The 13,864-nt window shown below is 38.9% G+C and overlaps 1 protein-coding gene across 1 annotated transcript in view; it reads left to right on the forward strand.

Annotated features, from left to right (window-relative positions):
• The window catches only part of cntn4 (contactin 4), a 126,410-nt gene that overhangs the window by 39,767 nt on the left and 72,779 nt on the right, over positions 1-13,864 (forward strand). The window contains exon 4 of the mRNA XM_054616652.1: positions 9,321-9,416. Coding sequence (XP_054472627.1) covers positions 9,321-9,416 — 96 coding nt within the window. The remainder of the gene's footprint in view (positions 1-9,320; positions 9,417-13,864) is intronic.

Consider the following 13,864-nt stretch of genomic DNA (forward strand, 5'->3'; position numbering starts at 1 on the left):
TGTCAGACACGCTCATGTTTTGCTAAGCATATAGGGTTGAGACTTCCTGATGTCACCAGAGTGGGCTTTAAAGCCTTTTGGGGAAAATGAATACCTCATTTAAATGCAAATAAATCCTCTCAGCTGTTGTGATAATGTGGAGAGAGTATATTGACTTAGTTAATGAGGTGTAAATAGCTAATGGGTGTACTCTCTGGCTTTAACTTTTTTTTTTTTTATCTGCAGCACACTATCAAGATATCACTCTTGAGGACGTGCCGTAAGGTGGCATAACATACTTTAGGCTTTACTAAACCTCATGATTCAGATACGTCATGAATACTGAGGAACTGTTCATGACAGACCAGCTGCAGGGAAAAGGGTTAAGCAGCTTTTGTAATGTCCGCGTAGCTCACCGTATCCTCGGTTCCTGTGATATCTTCCAAAAAATCTTTTGCAAGCATTTTTCCTGAGAATTTAGAGCAACAACAGCGATCAGTGTGTGTTAAGGCAATTTTGGTTTGTTTCGAAATAAGTACATATGTGACAGAAGTAATGTTTACCCCAAGCGTTTTTTGGGGCGTTTTTTGCTCCTGTCACATTTTTCTCTCTTTGGCCTTGATTTTCCCTGCAATTCATAAGTCCTGCACCTCTTTGGAAACAGCCCAACCATGTCTAGAAGTAGAAATAACTCATAAATGTCTTTTGTGCAATATAACAAAATTATAATGCAATTAATCATAAAAAAAAGAAAAAAATATATTTTATAAAATTATAAAATTGGCAAAAAACTGAATCTATATGTTCAACTTGTTTCCCAGTTGTCGCAAGTATTACTACTGTTGGTAAAAAATTAATGTCTCCATGTGTTATATATATTAAGCTATTCACATTTGTACAACCTCTGCTGTCCTCCTCAATGGACTGTGTTCAGCAGCCTGCAGTTCAGTTGAAGTTTAACTTAATTTTTCATGTGACTGTTGGTCTCAGCCGAATCAATAATAGCTTCCTTGTTGCGCTGAGGAGTGAAGAATTTGAAGTTTAACCCAATCTGGTTTATTTGGGGCAAAATTATAAGTGAGACATGTAGAATAAAACGTTTTTGATGAAATATATATAGTTTCGGTTGACAGACACAAATTATGTTTTCATGATGGCTTCGATAAATGTTGAGGTTTTGGCGATTGTTTAAAGAAAACATCCCCCCAGCGGGATTTGGGGTTCAGAGGGTTAAATCAACATTGACTTTTGGTTTCAAACAGGACAAAAACAGCCGTCCCCTGGGAAGAAAGTACTGTGTTGTTGTTTTTTACTCATCCATCCAACCCGACCGACTGACAGTCGCTCTTTTTATTACATCTTCTGACTTCCTTAGCGGCAGCCAGGCGGCAACCTTCGTGTCTAAAAAGTGAAGCCAACGCCAAAGTGTCTTAAACTTGCATTCTTTCTAATGGCCAGCAGGGGGCGACTCCTCTGGTTGCAAAGAGAAGTCTGGTTGTATAGAAGTCTATGAGAAAATTACTCTACTTCTCTCTTGATTTATTACCTCAGTAAACATTGTAAACATGAGTTTATGGTCTAAATTTCTAGTGTCTAGTCTTCTTCAATACAGCATGATGTTCATTTAGTAAATTATGGTCCATTTAGAGTCAAATAGATCATCAAGCAGGGCATGCTTTAGGGCGGGGCTACCTTGTGATTGATAGGTCACTACCACGGCCTTGTCCGGTACCTTTGTGAAGGTAAAAGGATGGTCTTTTTATTCCGTGTATTGTTGATTGATGCACTAACCTGCTTTGACTTGGTAGAATTGATCACTGTTGCTCAGCTATGGATTTATCACTTCATAAAATGTCTGTGAGTGACTTGTTTGTTCAGATTTTCTGTTTTCATGTGCGCAAACCCCCAGCCTGTCTCAATCATCCCCCTCCGAGGGATGAACAAAATATTTTGAATTGAATTGAATAATTCAGTTTGGGGTGCTTTTGAATTGTATTGTGTTAAAGTGACAGGTGTTTCTAATATTTTTTCTAAACCCATTCATTTCAAAAAGCCAGAAGTACTCTACAATTCAATAGCACCTCAAACATGAACTAAATAAAGTTGAATAAACCCATCTGTAAAACACTTTTAATAAAATCACCTCAACATATTTACATGTGATTATGTTCTCTAACAAAGCGTGAAAAGAGAGCGCTGACACTCACACACACACACGCACACAATCACGCACACACACACACACACATTACCCACCATCCACTTGAAGACAAAGAGCATCCTGAAGGAGTCCCAGGTTGTAATGAATCTCGCGGTCACGGTTGGATGGGCTCGTTGAAGTATGATAAGTCGCGTTGGCATTTGGAAAGCTCATGTGTCTGGGATGTGATCATCAGCCTAATCTGGATCATTGTTTGTAATGCCGAGCCCAGGTTTGCAATAATTAACGCTAATGGATCTAGATGGGGCATCGCGTTCGCTCGCTCTCAGGTTATTAATCATTGTTAGCCAGCCTCCCCTTTTTTGAAAATGACACTTTGGCGTTTAGTGAAATAATAAAAAAAATCAGTTGGAGTGAAAATCTTAAAAAAGGAGTTCCGTTGGCCCACCGTTCCTTTTTTATGTGACAAATCTAATGGATGCGTTATTGGAGACGTCCCTTGCAGGCAAACTGTGTGCTTTCATGCTTCCTTTTTGAACTTTGAGAGCGAACATGTGCACAGCTGCGTGCACTCTGAGAAGCATGCCTTTGGTGGGGCCCCCCAACAATGTCCAACCCCGCATCCGACATTAGGCTTTTTGGTCCGCTCTCCTCCAGCCCTTTTCACAACAATGCTCCTTTTGCTCTTTTTTTCCCCCTCCGTTGAGTGTACATGGATGGGGATGTGTCTGTGTGTGTGTGTGTGTGTGTGTGTGTGTGTGTGTGTGTGTGTGTGTGGGGGGGGGTTGGATTTTACCAGTATTGCAGCATGCTTTCAGCACGGGCTAGGCCACGTCCGTGGATCCTGGACAGGGACAATCATTGGCTTTCGTGAAAGAGATGTTCCCCACTTCACAAATCACAACAGCTTTGATCTCAGCCAAAAATAATGCCAAAAAGACTCTCTCTTTATTTTGGTGGGGGGGGGAATTCAGTACCTTAGATGTCTCTTGCTATTGTCCACTTTGTTCTATTGGCTTGTATTTTGGGGAGGCTTGGGTGCTTTTATCTAACCTTCTATCGCGCCTTCAGATGAAAGTAAGTGGTTGGGCTACTCAAAAAAATAAATAAAAGAAAGCTTCTGTTGCCATTTTGGAGTGGTTTGTTTCGACAAGACAAAAAACAACAATTGTCCATCAATTCAGGCCATGTTTGGATAAGAAAAGACTGTCAGTAAGACTAGCATCTTACAATAAAATGACTGAGAAGCTAAAATAATTCATGTGCAGAAGTTCAGGAAAATGCATAGATTTTGGATCAAAGTTCCCATCGGTGACGAGCAACGCCAACCAGAGATAAAGCCAACCGACAGCATGGAAGTCAATTAGCCGTGCTTCATTAATCACCTCTGAGTGACAGTCAAGAGATAACCAGACAACCAGTGTTCCTTGAAAAAGCCGCGGAAAAGTAGCAATTTGTGAAATATGACAAGCTATAAAAACAAATGGCCTAATTTAAGCATGGAGGCCAGATTGAGCTCTGCACACGTCATAAAGCTCCAGGAAAGCGTCTTAAATTCAGATCCACAGACATCTCTGCTCTGCCCTTTTTTTTTTCGTTCACTTTTATGAGTTGGTTTTGCCCTGCCGGCGTTGGATGACTTTTTTTTCACTGCCCAGAAAATATAATTTGGAGGGACATTGATTTGCAGAGTCAAAATGACTGTAGACAGGGAATTTGTCATCCCATCTATGGACGGCACTCAGACGCTCATTTATTCTGGTGCGGAGAAGGCGTGTTGTGGCGAGCAGACACAAACAAATTCGTAAATCAAAAGAGCGGATTTACATATTATGAGCACTTTAATCCTGCACTTCTTTTTTCACTTTGACGCTGTGTATAATAATTCACGCCTGATATGCTTTCTGGACGCAAGAAAGGGGTGTTCGAGTTGAATTTACTTAGTGTGGTAGTTGTAGTGAAGGCATTAAAGCGGCGCTTGCTTATGTTTTCTTCAGATCGGAGCCTTTGAATGACAAATTATGGAGCTTTTGCAGCACAGTGTAGCACTGGTGCTTTATCATAAAATACAGGGGAATCAGAAATGACTGTTTATTGCTACCAGAATTAAAATTATGATGCGGACTACTTCACTAATTTCATTATTGTTTTACAACAAATGTCAACTAATGTCAATTTAAAACCCATTTCACAGGTTGTACATGTCTGTGAGCAGTTTAACCCCAGTGACATTTCTATTATACTTTTTTTTTAATGGCATAAAGAGGTCACCTGTTCTGGCTCACGATTACGTGTATTACATACAAACTCATTGAGTGGGTTAAAAGTGATTAAAAATTATTACTTTGGGCAATTATAGCTACAAACAGTGTATGAGAGCAGCCTGATCAGGGCCATATCCATGGTTTCAAAATGCTCATGAGATCATTTTTTACCTTTTACTAGCCCACAATGCAAAGAAATCCAAATCATATCTAAGAAGCTTGATGTCAAGCCCTGGACATCCTGTCTCAGTGTTAGTCACACTATTCTGTTACACCAAACAACTTCCTCTTTCTCACTCTCTTTCAGTTCATCCCTTAAAGTTCAGAGTCCTTCATTGTCATACATCTGCACTCCTTCTACACAAACACAAACAGACCTTGACAGAACCTACTGCAGCGCGGGGACTTTGTTTCTGCTGCAGCTGGTGGGCAACCAGAGCACAAACACCAGCGGTCACAATCAGCTCCTGGGGGCTAACCCAATCTCTACCTCATTTTATGGCACATACTCGGCGGCGGACTCATACAAGTGTGTTTTCACAACTTGCTTCTTAATGCAAACTGATCCGTAGTTAGTGTCGTCTGCTGTTCTAACACGCCTGAGGCACGGACAGGACAATGGAAAGGGCAGTTATGGTTACACTTAATAATAACCATCATTAATAAATGATAAGTTAAGTTAAGTATACTTCAGCAAATTGTTATTTTACTGTTTACTAACAATTAAATCATAATTAATAGAGTTTGCAAGTTTACAAATTACTCTTAATTCTATCATTTCTGTTATGTTGTAAAATTTTGTAAAATGATATAATTAGTTTATAAATCATATTGTATAAAAGCTGGTAAGGGATGATAACAATTACATTCGGATTATATTAGTAAACTATTTAGTAACCGTTTATTTTTGCATACATTATAAAATTGTTCTATATTAAGGATTTGTTAATGATTACCAAAATTAAACCACAAGAAACATTACGTTGAAAGATGGACCATAAACCAATTATTAACCATTGTCAAAGTACTAACTATCTAAATAATGTTTTTAGAGGCTTTACAATGTATTTATTAACTATATAACAAGGTAATATAATCAACAGTACCATTCAAATACCATTTATAAACCGTTAACAAATAATTTATTAAATAGTGTTGATGTTTTACAAATGATTTATTAATTATTTATAGAGGTTTCAGTTGCACCTTTATAAAAGGCCTCAAAATAATGTTTTTTAGACCCTTAACAAACCATTTTTATAATAAAATTGTTATAATAATGTTTGTAGATCTTTTACAAATTATGTATTAAACATTTAGCAAGATATTAGTTGCACCAATCAAAATAATGTTTATAGATGGTTGACAAACCATTTATTATCCATTAACAAATACTTATTATATAATATGTAAAATGATACCAAATCTAGTGATACCAAGAATACTGGAAGGTATTTTGGACATTAAGATGCTCCACCTGCGAAACGAGGGCACAAATTGTCCTCCTTGTTTTACATATAAATATCTCCACAAAGATGACACAAGACTTTTTGTGTCCATATCAGACACATCAAAATGACCGTGAAGTACCAAATCAGACATTAATCTTCAGAAAAAACATATAAGTTGGTTTCTTAATAGGGCCTAAGAGCCTCAAATAGCTATTAGTTAAACTGTGCTCGTAGGTTAAGAAGAGATTTATGTTTAAAGAAATAATTTAAGGCTGCTCCTTAATTGACTTGCCCTACAGCCAATATGACATATATTAACTGACCTTATAGTCCTCTTCATAAATCAGTGAGCCCAATAATTTTACAGTTAGATCACTTGGAGCCGAATTAATCAGTAATCTCATTTCAAAGTGGATTGGCTGCACTTTTGCGAGGAGCAGGTCCGCAGAAGAGAGCGCTCGTGTCCGCACCGCTGCTCACAGTGACTGGAGAATACGCTGCGTATTACAGAGCAAGGTTAATTAAGGTTAATTAATCCAATTTAGAGAATATGTATGGATCAATTTGAGACCCACCTGTCTTCATGTATTAATTTCGCTGTATGTCTATTCTTTTGTTAAAAGCGCATTTATGAATGCACTTTGGCCTCAGCATCAGAAATGTACAAATGAATTTCAAACAAAAAGAAAAAAGCTAAATAAATGAGAATAAATTAAAAAAGCACTTTAGATGTTGTTGAGTGGGAATGGAAATAGACAACTAAGAGGACCTGATTGCTTTGCTAATTTAATAATGCTTCCATGTTACTAAATATCGTCATAATTTATTCATGTTTTCCTGCTGTTTCTTTCAAATATTGGTACAGACTAGTATTAAATTGCTTATCAGCTGTTCCCAGGTTGAAGTGCTTCCCATAAGAACCCATTCGCCCCCCTCCCACCACAGTCATCCGTGCAGACACGAAGCCGCCATGTGATGTGTGAATTACATTTACCCCAGCTCCTCCAGGATGTAAACCATTAGAGCGGCGAGTCGTTGGAAGCACGTTACGACCCGCCATTGTTTCCATCAATTGTCAAAATGAAAATTAGTTGGGTTTTGACAGTACTTCTGGCGTCAAAACCACACCAGTAAAAGCTTTGTAATGTTCAGTGGGTGTGGGCGTGATGAATGAAAGGTAACCTGATTACCACCAGAGCTATTAAAATCCCTCATGTGTGACCCGCCGCTGAAACCCTCTCTGCTTAGCAGCGGGGCTGCAGATTGCCGTATGGCTCATGTTAGTCGGTGTGCGTCTCTATTGATTTGAACTGGGTTTTTTTTCATAATGCGTTTAGTTCATGCAAGGCTTCCATTCATTATTTGGAATATACAATTACTAGAGCATGGTACAGTAATAGTCCTGGTTCTTTTCATTTTCTCACTCTCTCAACTGTGTCTCTTCCAGAATGCAATTATTTGGCAGGTAAAACTGTATTATGTCCTCTGTTAGGTGCAGCATGCCTCACTTCATGTCATCTTTAAAACCAGGAAAACAAAATTAAAGCAGACAAATAATATTTTTTTAAACAGGACACTAGGCCTGACTTGGATCTGACACTGATGGAAACAAAACAGATGCTCCTGTGGCACCTGGGAGGCAGTGTGTTTCCATCACAGCGATGCGCCCACTTCCTAATATTCGCATAACAATAGTTTGATGGAAACGTACATAAAGTTGCATATTCTTTGCATATATTCCAAGTTTTACACTAGGTGGAGTGCCTTGGTAGCTGTAAGGTTATAGTGCATTCCACATTACTGCACTATCACTGGTTCAATTCCAGCCATGGACCTTGGTTGCATGTCATACCCTCTTTCTTTTTTTTTATTGGACATTTTTGTTGTTTATTTCACGTTTTGATATTTCAAATACACTTCCTTATACAAACTGAAAAATAACAAGCCTTACATACTGTTAAGAGCAAACAATGAAAAGTGTAAAAAAACAACAATCTTTTGGTTATTGAGCCACAAACAAAGCCTAAAAATGTCCAATGTGGTAGAGTTCTGAGAGATCAAGAAGACCTTCATATTTGTCTGTACATCTGTTGTTCATCTGAACACTCACGTATTCAGCCATCCAAGGCCTACATGATATAGTCAACGTATCCTCTTACAGCTGTTCACATTATATCCTACGAAGCCTGCAACGCATGTCAATTTCGGCTTGTGAAATGTCTACAGTCTTTTCAAAATAAACTTCAATCTTCCCAGGAAAATACTTAATTAGGTTTAGGAAAAGATCGTCATTGGAGTTAAAATACCCACGGAAGTGCCGTCACTGAGGTGCGCTAAATATGTGACAAAAACATCAACATTGACTTCTTGTCTCACATGGGGAACTGTGGTCTCCTGGCTAAGAGATGGCGGTTTGTTGGACTCATCCAACTCCCCTCCTGCTCACCCAGTGTGTGATTCAGCAGCCTTTATATGTCCTAGTTCATGATACGGCACATTATTTTTCGTGTGTATTGCCACAAAGGCTGGATGAGAACAGCCTGATATAGTATAGACAGTTTTACAGCATCATTTTCTTTAACATCCGATTTATTTCATAATATCAAAATAAATACATGCAAATACTTCATGTTATTATGTTCTTCATTTTGGTCCTGTTGCACATTTTGCTGGACTTGCTCATTTCTATTCAAATTCCTCAGATTTAACCTATGTACAAGACATGTTCAGGAAATCTGTTTCCTTTTTTCTACATCTTTTCACCATTTATTCATACCTTTCTGTGCTTCTTTTCATAAAATCCCAACTTTAAAACCTGTAATCCAATTATTGCTGTCTTCTTGCCACAAAAGTCCCCATTGGGACCCTTTAATTCACTTCTTTCTGATACTTGGGGCTTGGATATCAACAATATACACAGATGCACACATGGGATGGTTTGGCCCGAGGCAAAGCCAAAGGCTGTTTACCATCCGAAAAATGTTCACTCTTGAAAATGTTCCTCACACTACCATGGATACACAGAGGCTACTGGCGTTGCTGTATTTGTATGTCATTTGTTTATGGGGGTGGCGCAGTGGATCAGTGGTTTTTGCCTCACACCCAGTGTGGGTTTGAACCTTTGCCCCTTGCAGTTTACAAGAACTGTATTTGTCCGGGGTAAGCCTCAGTTTCTTTCCACAGTCTATAGAAATATAGGCCAGCCACTTTCTGCTACTGCTTGACTGTGTGGTGTGTTTATCTGTGTGAGCTCTATAATAAACTGGCATCCTGTTGTGAGTGTTTCTCTGCACGCTGCACACTGCTTTAGGCTCCATAGACTGTGACCTTGAATGGGAGTAAGAAACAAGAAAAGTAGGGCAGGGCAGGGAAAAACAATAATTTGTTTATGACAGCGCTCAGGTGTTCAAGCCTCTGACTTATTGTACTTACTGCTTTTTTTTTGTTTTTGTTTTTTTTCTTCAGACTTGGAAAACTTCAAGACTCACAGAAGAAGCTCCGTATCAGTCCGCGAGGGTCAAGGAGTGGTTCTGCTGTGCGGCCCTCCACCGCATTCTGGAGGTAACACCATACATTCCCATTTTTAATGACTGTTCAACACATTCGCCAAGCACACACTGGGAATGAGCTGGCTGACAGAGAGCAAGAAGTGAACGAGATTGTAATGTTTGCTGTGTGTTCAGATGGATGCAGATTGAACCTCTCTCCACCTGTGTTAATATTCACATATTCTGTGCATTTTGACATGTCGCATTAGAGATGCTGTGTGGAAACAGCAAAATAGATCAAATAATCCTCAATTGCGCATAATAGTTGAGAGTTGACGTGCTAAAAGGATTATGGAAATTACTTTACCGAATAAGTTCTGATGTAGCTAACACTTAGCTCACATGACACTGTTTCCACTGTCGGCATCTTTTCAGGTAACCCCATAACAAATAATACAGTAGTTCTCCTGGTAAAAATTGATACCGCTTATATATGTCCAGGGCTTTTATTCTGAAATATAAGGAGTAAAGCGCTATACGCTGTGGTTGTAAATGTGGGGGGCTAAAAGCGTATTTTTTGCAGTTATAAAATAAATGCTAAGTACTTTGTGGTCATTTGTGTTGTGATGCGCCCTCAGCACAATGCATGATGGTATATAGTCCTTGTTTAATGACCATAGTTTTTACACTACTTTCCACGATCCATTGTTGGATACTTTGAGCCCACTATACAGGGTATGACAATTCTCACTATACTTTCAGACAGCACTACAAAAAGTCCACTTTATAGTGAGTAGATGAGTCATTTCGGACACAGCCTGTATTTTCCTGCAAAGTCTTTCATATTTTCTGCCTAATTGCAGCAGATGTGTCCTTTCATAGCTCCTTCTCTCCTCTTATTGGACATTCCAAATGCAACAGCTGCTTGAATTACATTGCCTCAATTGACAGCCACCAAACAGATTCATGCACAGGTCCGCTGGTGAAAATGCTGCTCGCCTGTAACTGATTCTAATTGTTTGGGGCTTGTATCCTTTCGGGGGTTTTACCTGGCGAAAGCTTGGCAGACTCCGTGGCAATCTGGTATTTCAGATTTATTTGCAAGCGGTCAGGCTGACACGCCTGTATTTGATTGTTATCTATGGCGTGAACAGTTGCTTCACTGACTCTTCATATCTGACAATTTGTGCTGAGGTAATTCAATTAAGGTTTGTTTTTTTGACCAATGGGGAAATAATTCCAACATGACAGGCATCTTCAGGCACATGAAAAGCCCCCTCAAGACACTTGTCTCCACACTAATATACAGCGCCATTACAAGCTGTCAATTAGCAGTCCATTTCAGTGAGTTACATCTCTCAGCTGTAGTAGTACTATCGGCGTGTCATTCAGCTGGATAAACCAACTGGTCACTCTGCTGTTGTCATGGTCCTTCTTGCTTTGAGCAGATGCATTAAGCAGTGTTTTCGATGTGTGACTTTAATTTAAAATGTTGCTTTGACATATACTTAATCATGTCTGCATGTTTTAGACAGCCACATGATAAAAATCCGGCACGGAGAGCAACCATATTCAATAGCGACATATTCAGCGTCGGTTACATGTATCCATTCACTCACCAGGGGGAATGAAACAGTAAACAGCAGGCACCAAATCAACAGGCTTTGCCACACCAGGCTGTTGGCACTAAACACCAACACAAATACACATTCAGCCAAGCCGCCGGTTGGTTTTGTATTCAACCTGGCACCAATGAAAAGCAATCAATCCACCGGCAAAGACCTAAGTGTTTTGCCAGTACTGGTTCTCTTTGTTGACCTGACATGTTGCTTTTTGTTACATCTAAAATGGCACTTGAATACTCCCGGTAACCTGGCAACGCTGATTTGTTTCCTCTATGTCACGGTGAAATCAAAGGGATTGCTTTGAAAGCTTAGTCAGCAAATTGGAATTTAATTTCATGTTTTGAATTAGTTTAAATTGACTTGGCCTGGAAAGGAAATGAGTGGCATGAAATGCATTAAATAAGCATGTGTCTATATAAACCCAATTATATTTGGTGATGGCTCTCCCTGTGTGTTTACTGGTCATTAATGGCAGGTCAGGACCTGTAACTGTAACAAATATATTATTAGTGATCACTCAATCTGCCTGGTCTTTTTTTTTTATGGACACTTACTGCATGTTTGAAATTTGACAAATGTTATATTATTATTTTTACTGGCTAATTTCTGAAATGTCAGTTGCATGATATAAATGGTTCTTTAGCCATTTGAAAATACTTGATTTTTTGTAGGCATAGTTTTAATTATAAGAGGGCCATGTTCCTCCATCAACATTAACACACACATTGTAGTTTATTTTGGCTCAATGCACCAAATGTGTATCAATCCACTGATGAAAATAGTCCCTAATAAATGCACCATTTCCTCCTGTTTGAGTAAAGTTTGCTAAAAACTACAGTGCCCCACTGTTTTAGCTAATTACTGTGCCTTTTTGAAAAATGATACGATTCATTTTCGACCTGTTTTTAAAGAGTTATGTTTCTGTAGGAACGGAAGAGCTTGGGGCTAAGAGCAACAGACAGGGTTGGGAAGAAAGAAACGCATTGTTAATTTTCTCTTTGTCATGGGATTTTTTATGAAAAGCATAACAGCTATATTCTTAACTACTACTTTTTTTTAAACGTCCTACTGTTCAGCCAGTGGTTTCACTTTATTACTTTAAAATAAATCAATGATCAGGCTCTTTTTGAATTGTGTTATCCAACACATTGAATGTCACTGCATTCACTTAATTGTTCTGCATTGCAATTTTGTCATTTACATTATTTGATGCAGCCTTTCATTGATGCAGCTTTTCATCTTATACAGAAATGAATTAAAGCCAAGAGATGTTTGGAGGAGTAGGATGAAGACATTTACATTTCTTAAAATGTATATCACGTATGATATTAGTATAAGTTTAAATTGAACTTCACGGCTTTCTGATCAGAAATAATTTAATGAATCGGACAATTTTTCTGAAAACCAAAGGATACATAGATTTTAAATGTTTCTGAACATAAAATTTGTTTCATATCAGACTTGTATCATTCTTTCAGAAACGCACAATACAACGAGGTTAACTTCATTAAAAGATTGGTTAGGTTAAGGAAACAAACTTCTTGGTTAAGGTTAGAAAAAACATGAAATGAAACATTGTGTTCAAATAATAACGTAAGAAAGTAACGTATTAACCTTGACAACGTAACTAGCGTAAATAAATAACAATCACTGTTAACAGATTTTCTTTTATGTTTACTTTTGGTTTCATATGGGACACAAACAGTGGTCCCCTGGATGAAAGTCCTATGTTTGTTTGACCCATCCACCACATCTCCCACATGTAGACTTTCTTGTTTTATTAGGCTTTTTACCACTTCACTTTTATACCGCGTAACTGTCAACGTTCCCTCATAATACTAAGTTATTCGCTCCTCATTTATTGTTATACTACGCCACTTGCTAAGAACAAAACGAAAACCTTCCACATTCAACGTATACATAGCTGCACAAAACATACAAAGCCAACATGATTTCCTGGTGTCAGGAGATAGGCATTTGTGTATGTTTTCAAATAAATTCACTGAAACAAGATTGATGGTGTTAATGGAATACATTTTATATTCATGAAATGAAAAAATCGTGTTGATCAGTTGGCGTTTTGTAAATAACTGTCGTGATATTGGTGAGGCCATTACATGCTCCAGTTTGTGAGCAAATTTCCCTGCTTCTGAATAGAGAGAATTTCATGTTTCCCGTTGCATCAGGTTGCTTTAAGCGGGTATAATAAAGCATAGCAACTCTGCCCCAAACCCTGAATACCAAACTGTATATGAGAAAATAAGAACTGGACAAAAGATGGTGATACATATTCAGTGCTTGTAGTGCTCTATTGCATGCATAGACTCGGAGAATATCTTTTATACGTTCATTCATCTGCAATCGTATTTTTATGACAATCCTTTGACATAGAGGGGATATCTCAGTGTGGCATCAGCAGCCTGACAGCCAATAACAAGACAATAATGACTGCCGGGCCACCTTCCCTGCCTGACGAGGACCTCATTTCATTTTAATCAAATTCTGCATGTGAGTGGCACGTTCAAGAAAAAACTCTGCGCATCCCTATTCAGCACCATATGTTTGCAGACATCCCCGTAGTGGTGGGACCCCTCCGTGTATGCCCGAGGCTCTGGAGGGTCTCCACCTGCCCCGGGGGCCTCTCAGAGGACACATTATGCATGGCAGACAGCTGTCCCGCCCGCTGTATGAGGCGCGGGCCTCGTCCATGCAGAAGGACGTGTTCGGATAGAAGAAAGAGAGCGGGGCGATGGGTGCGGATGGTGTGCTGCTAGTTGGATAGCACACATCTGCTGCATAACCCAGAAACGACCCATCATGTTGTGTGCACGAATGTGTGTTCAATGGATGCGTGCATGTGTACTTTATCTCGAGGGCAGGTTAGTCTTTAGTGTCA

This window comes from Anoplopoma fimbria, chromosome 17 (assembly GCF_027596085.1).
Source record: "Anoplopoma fimbria isolate UVic2021 breed Golden Eagle Sablefish chromosome 17, Afim_UVic_2022, whole genome shotgun sequence".
Classification (NCBI taxonomy): Eukaryota; Metazoa; Chordata; class Actinopteri; order Perciformes; family Anoplopomatidae; genus Anoplopoma; species Anoplopoma fimbria.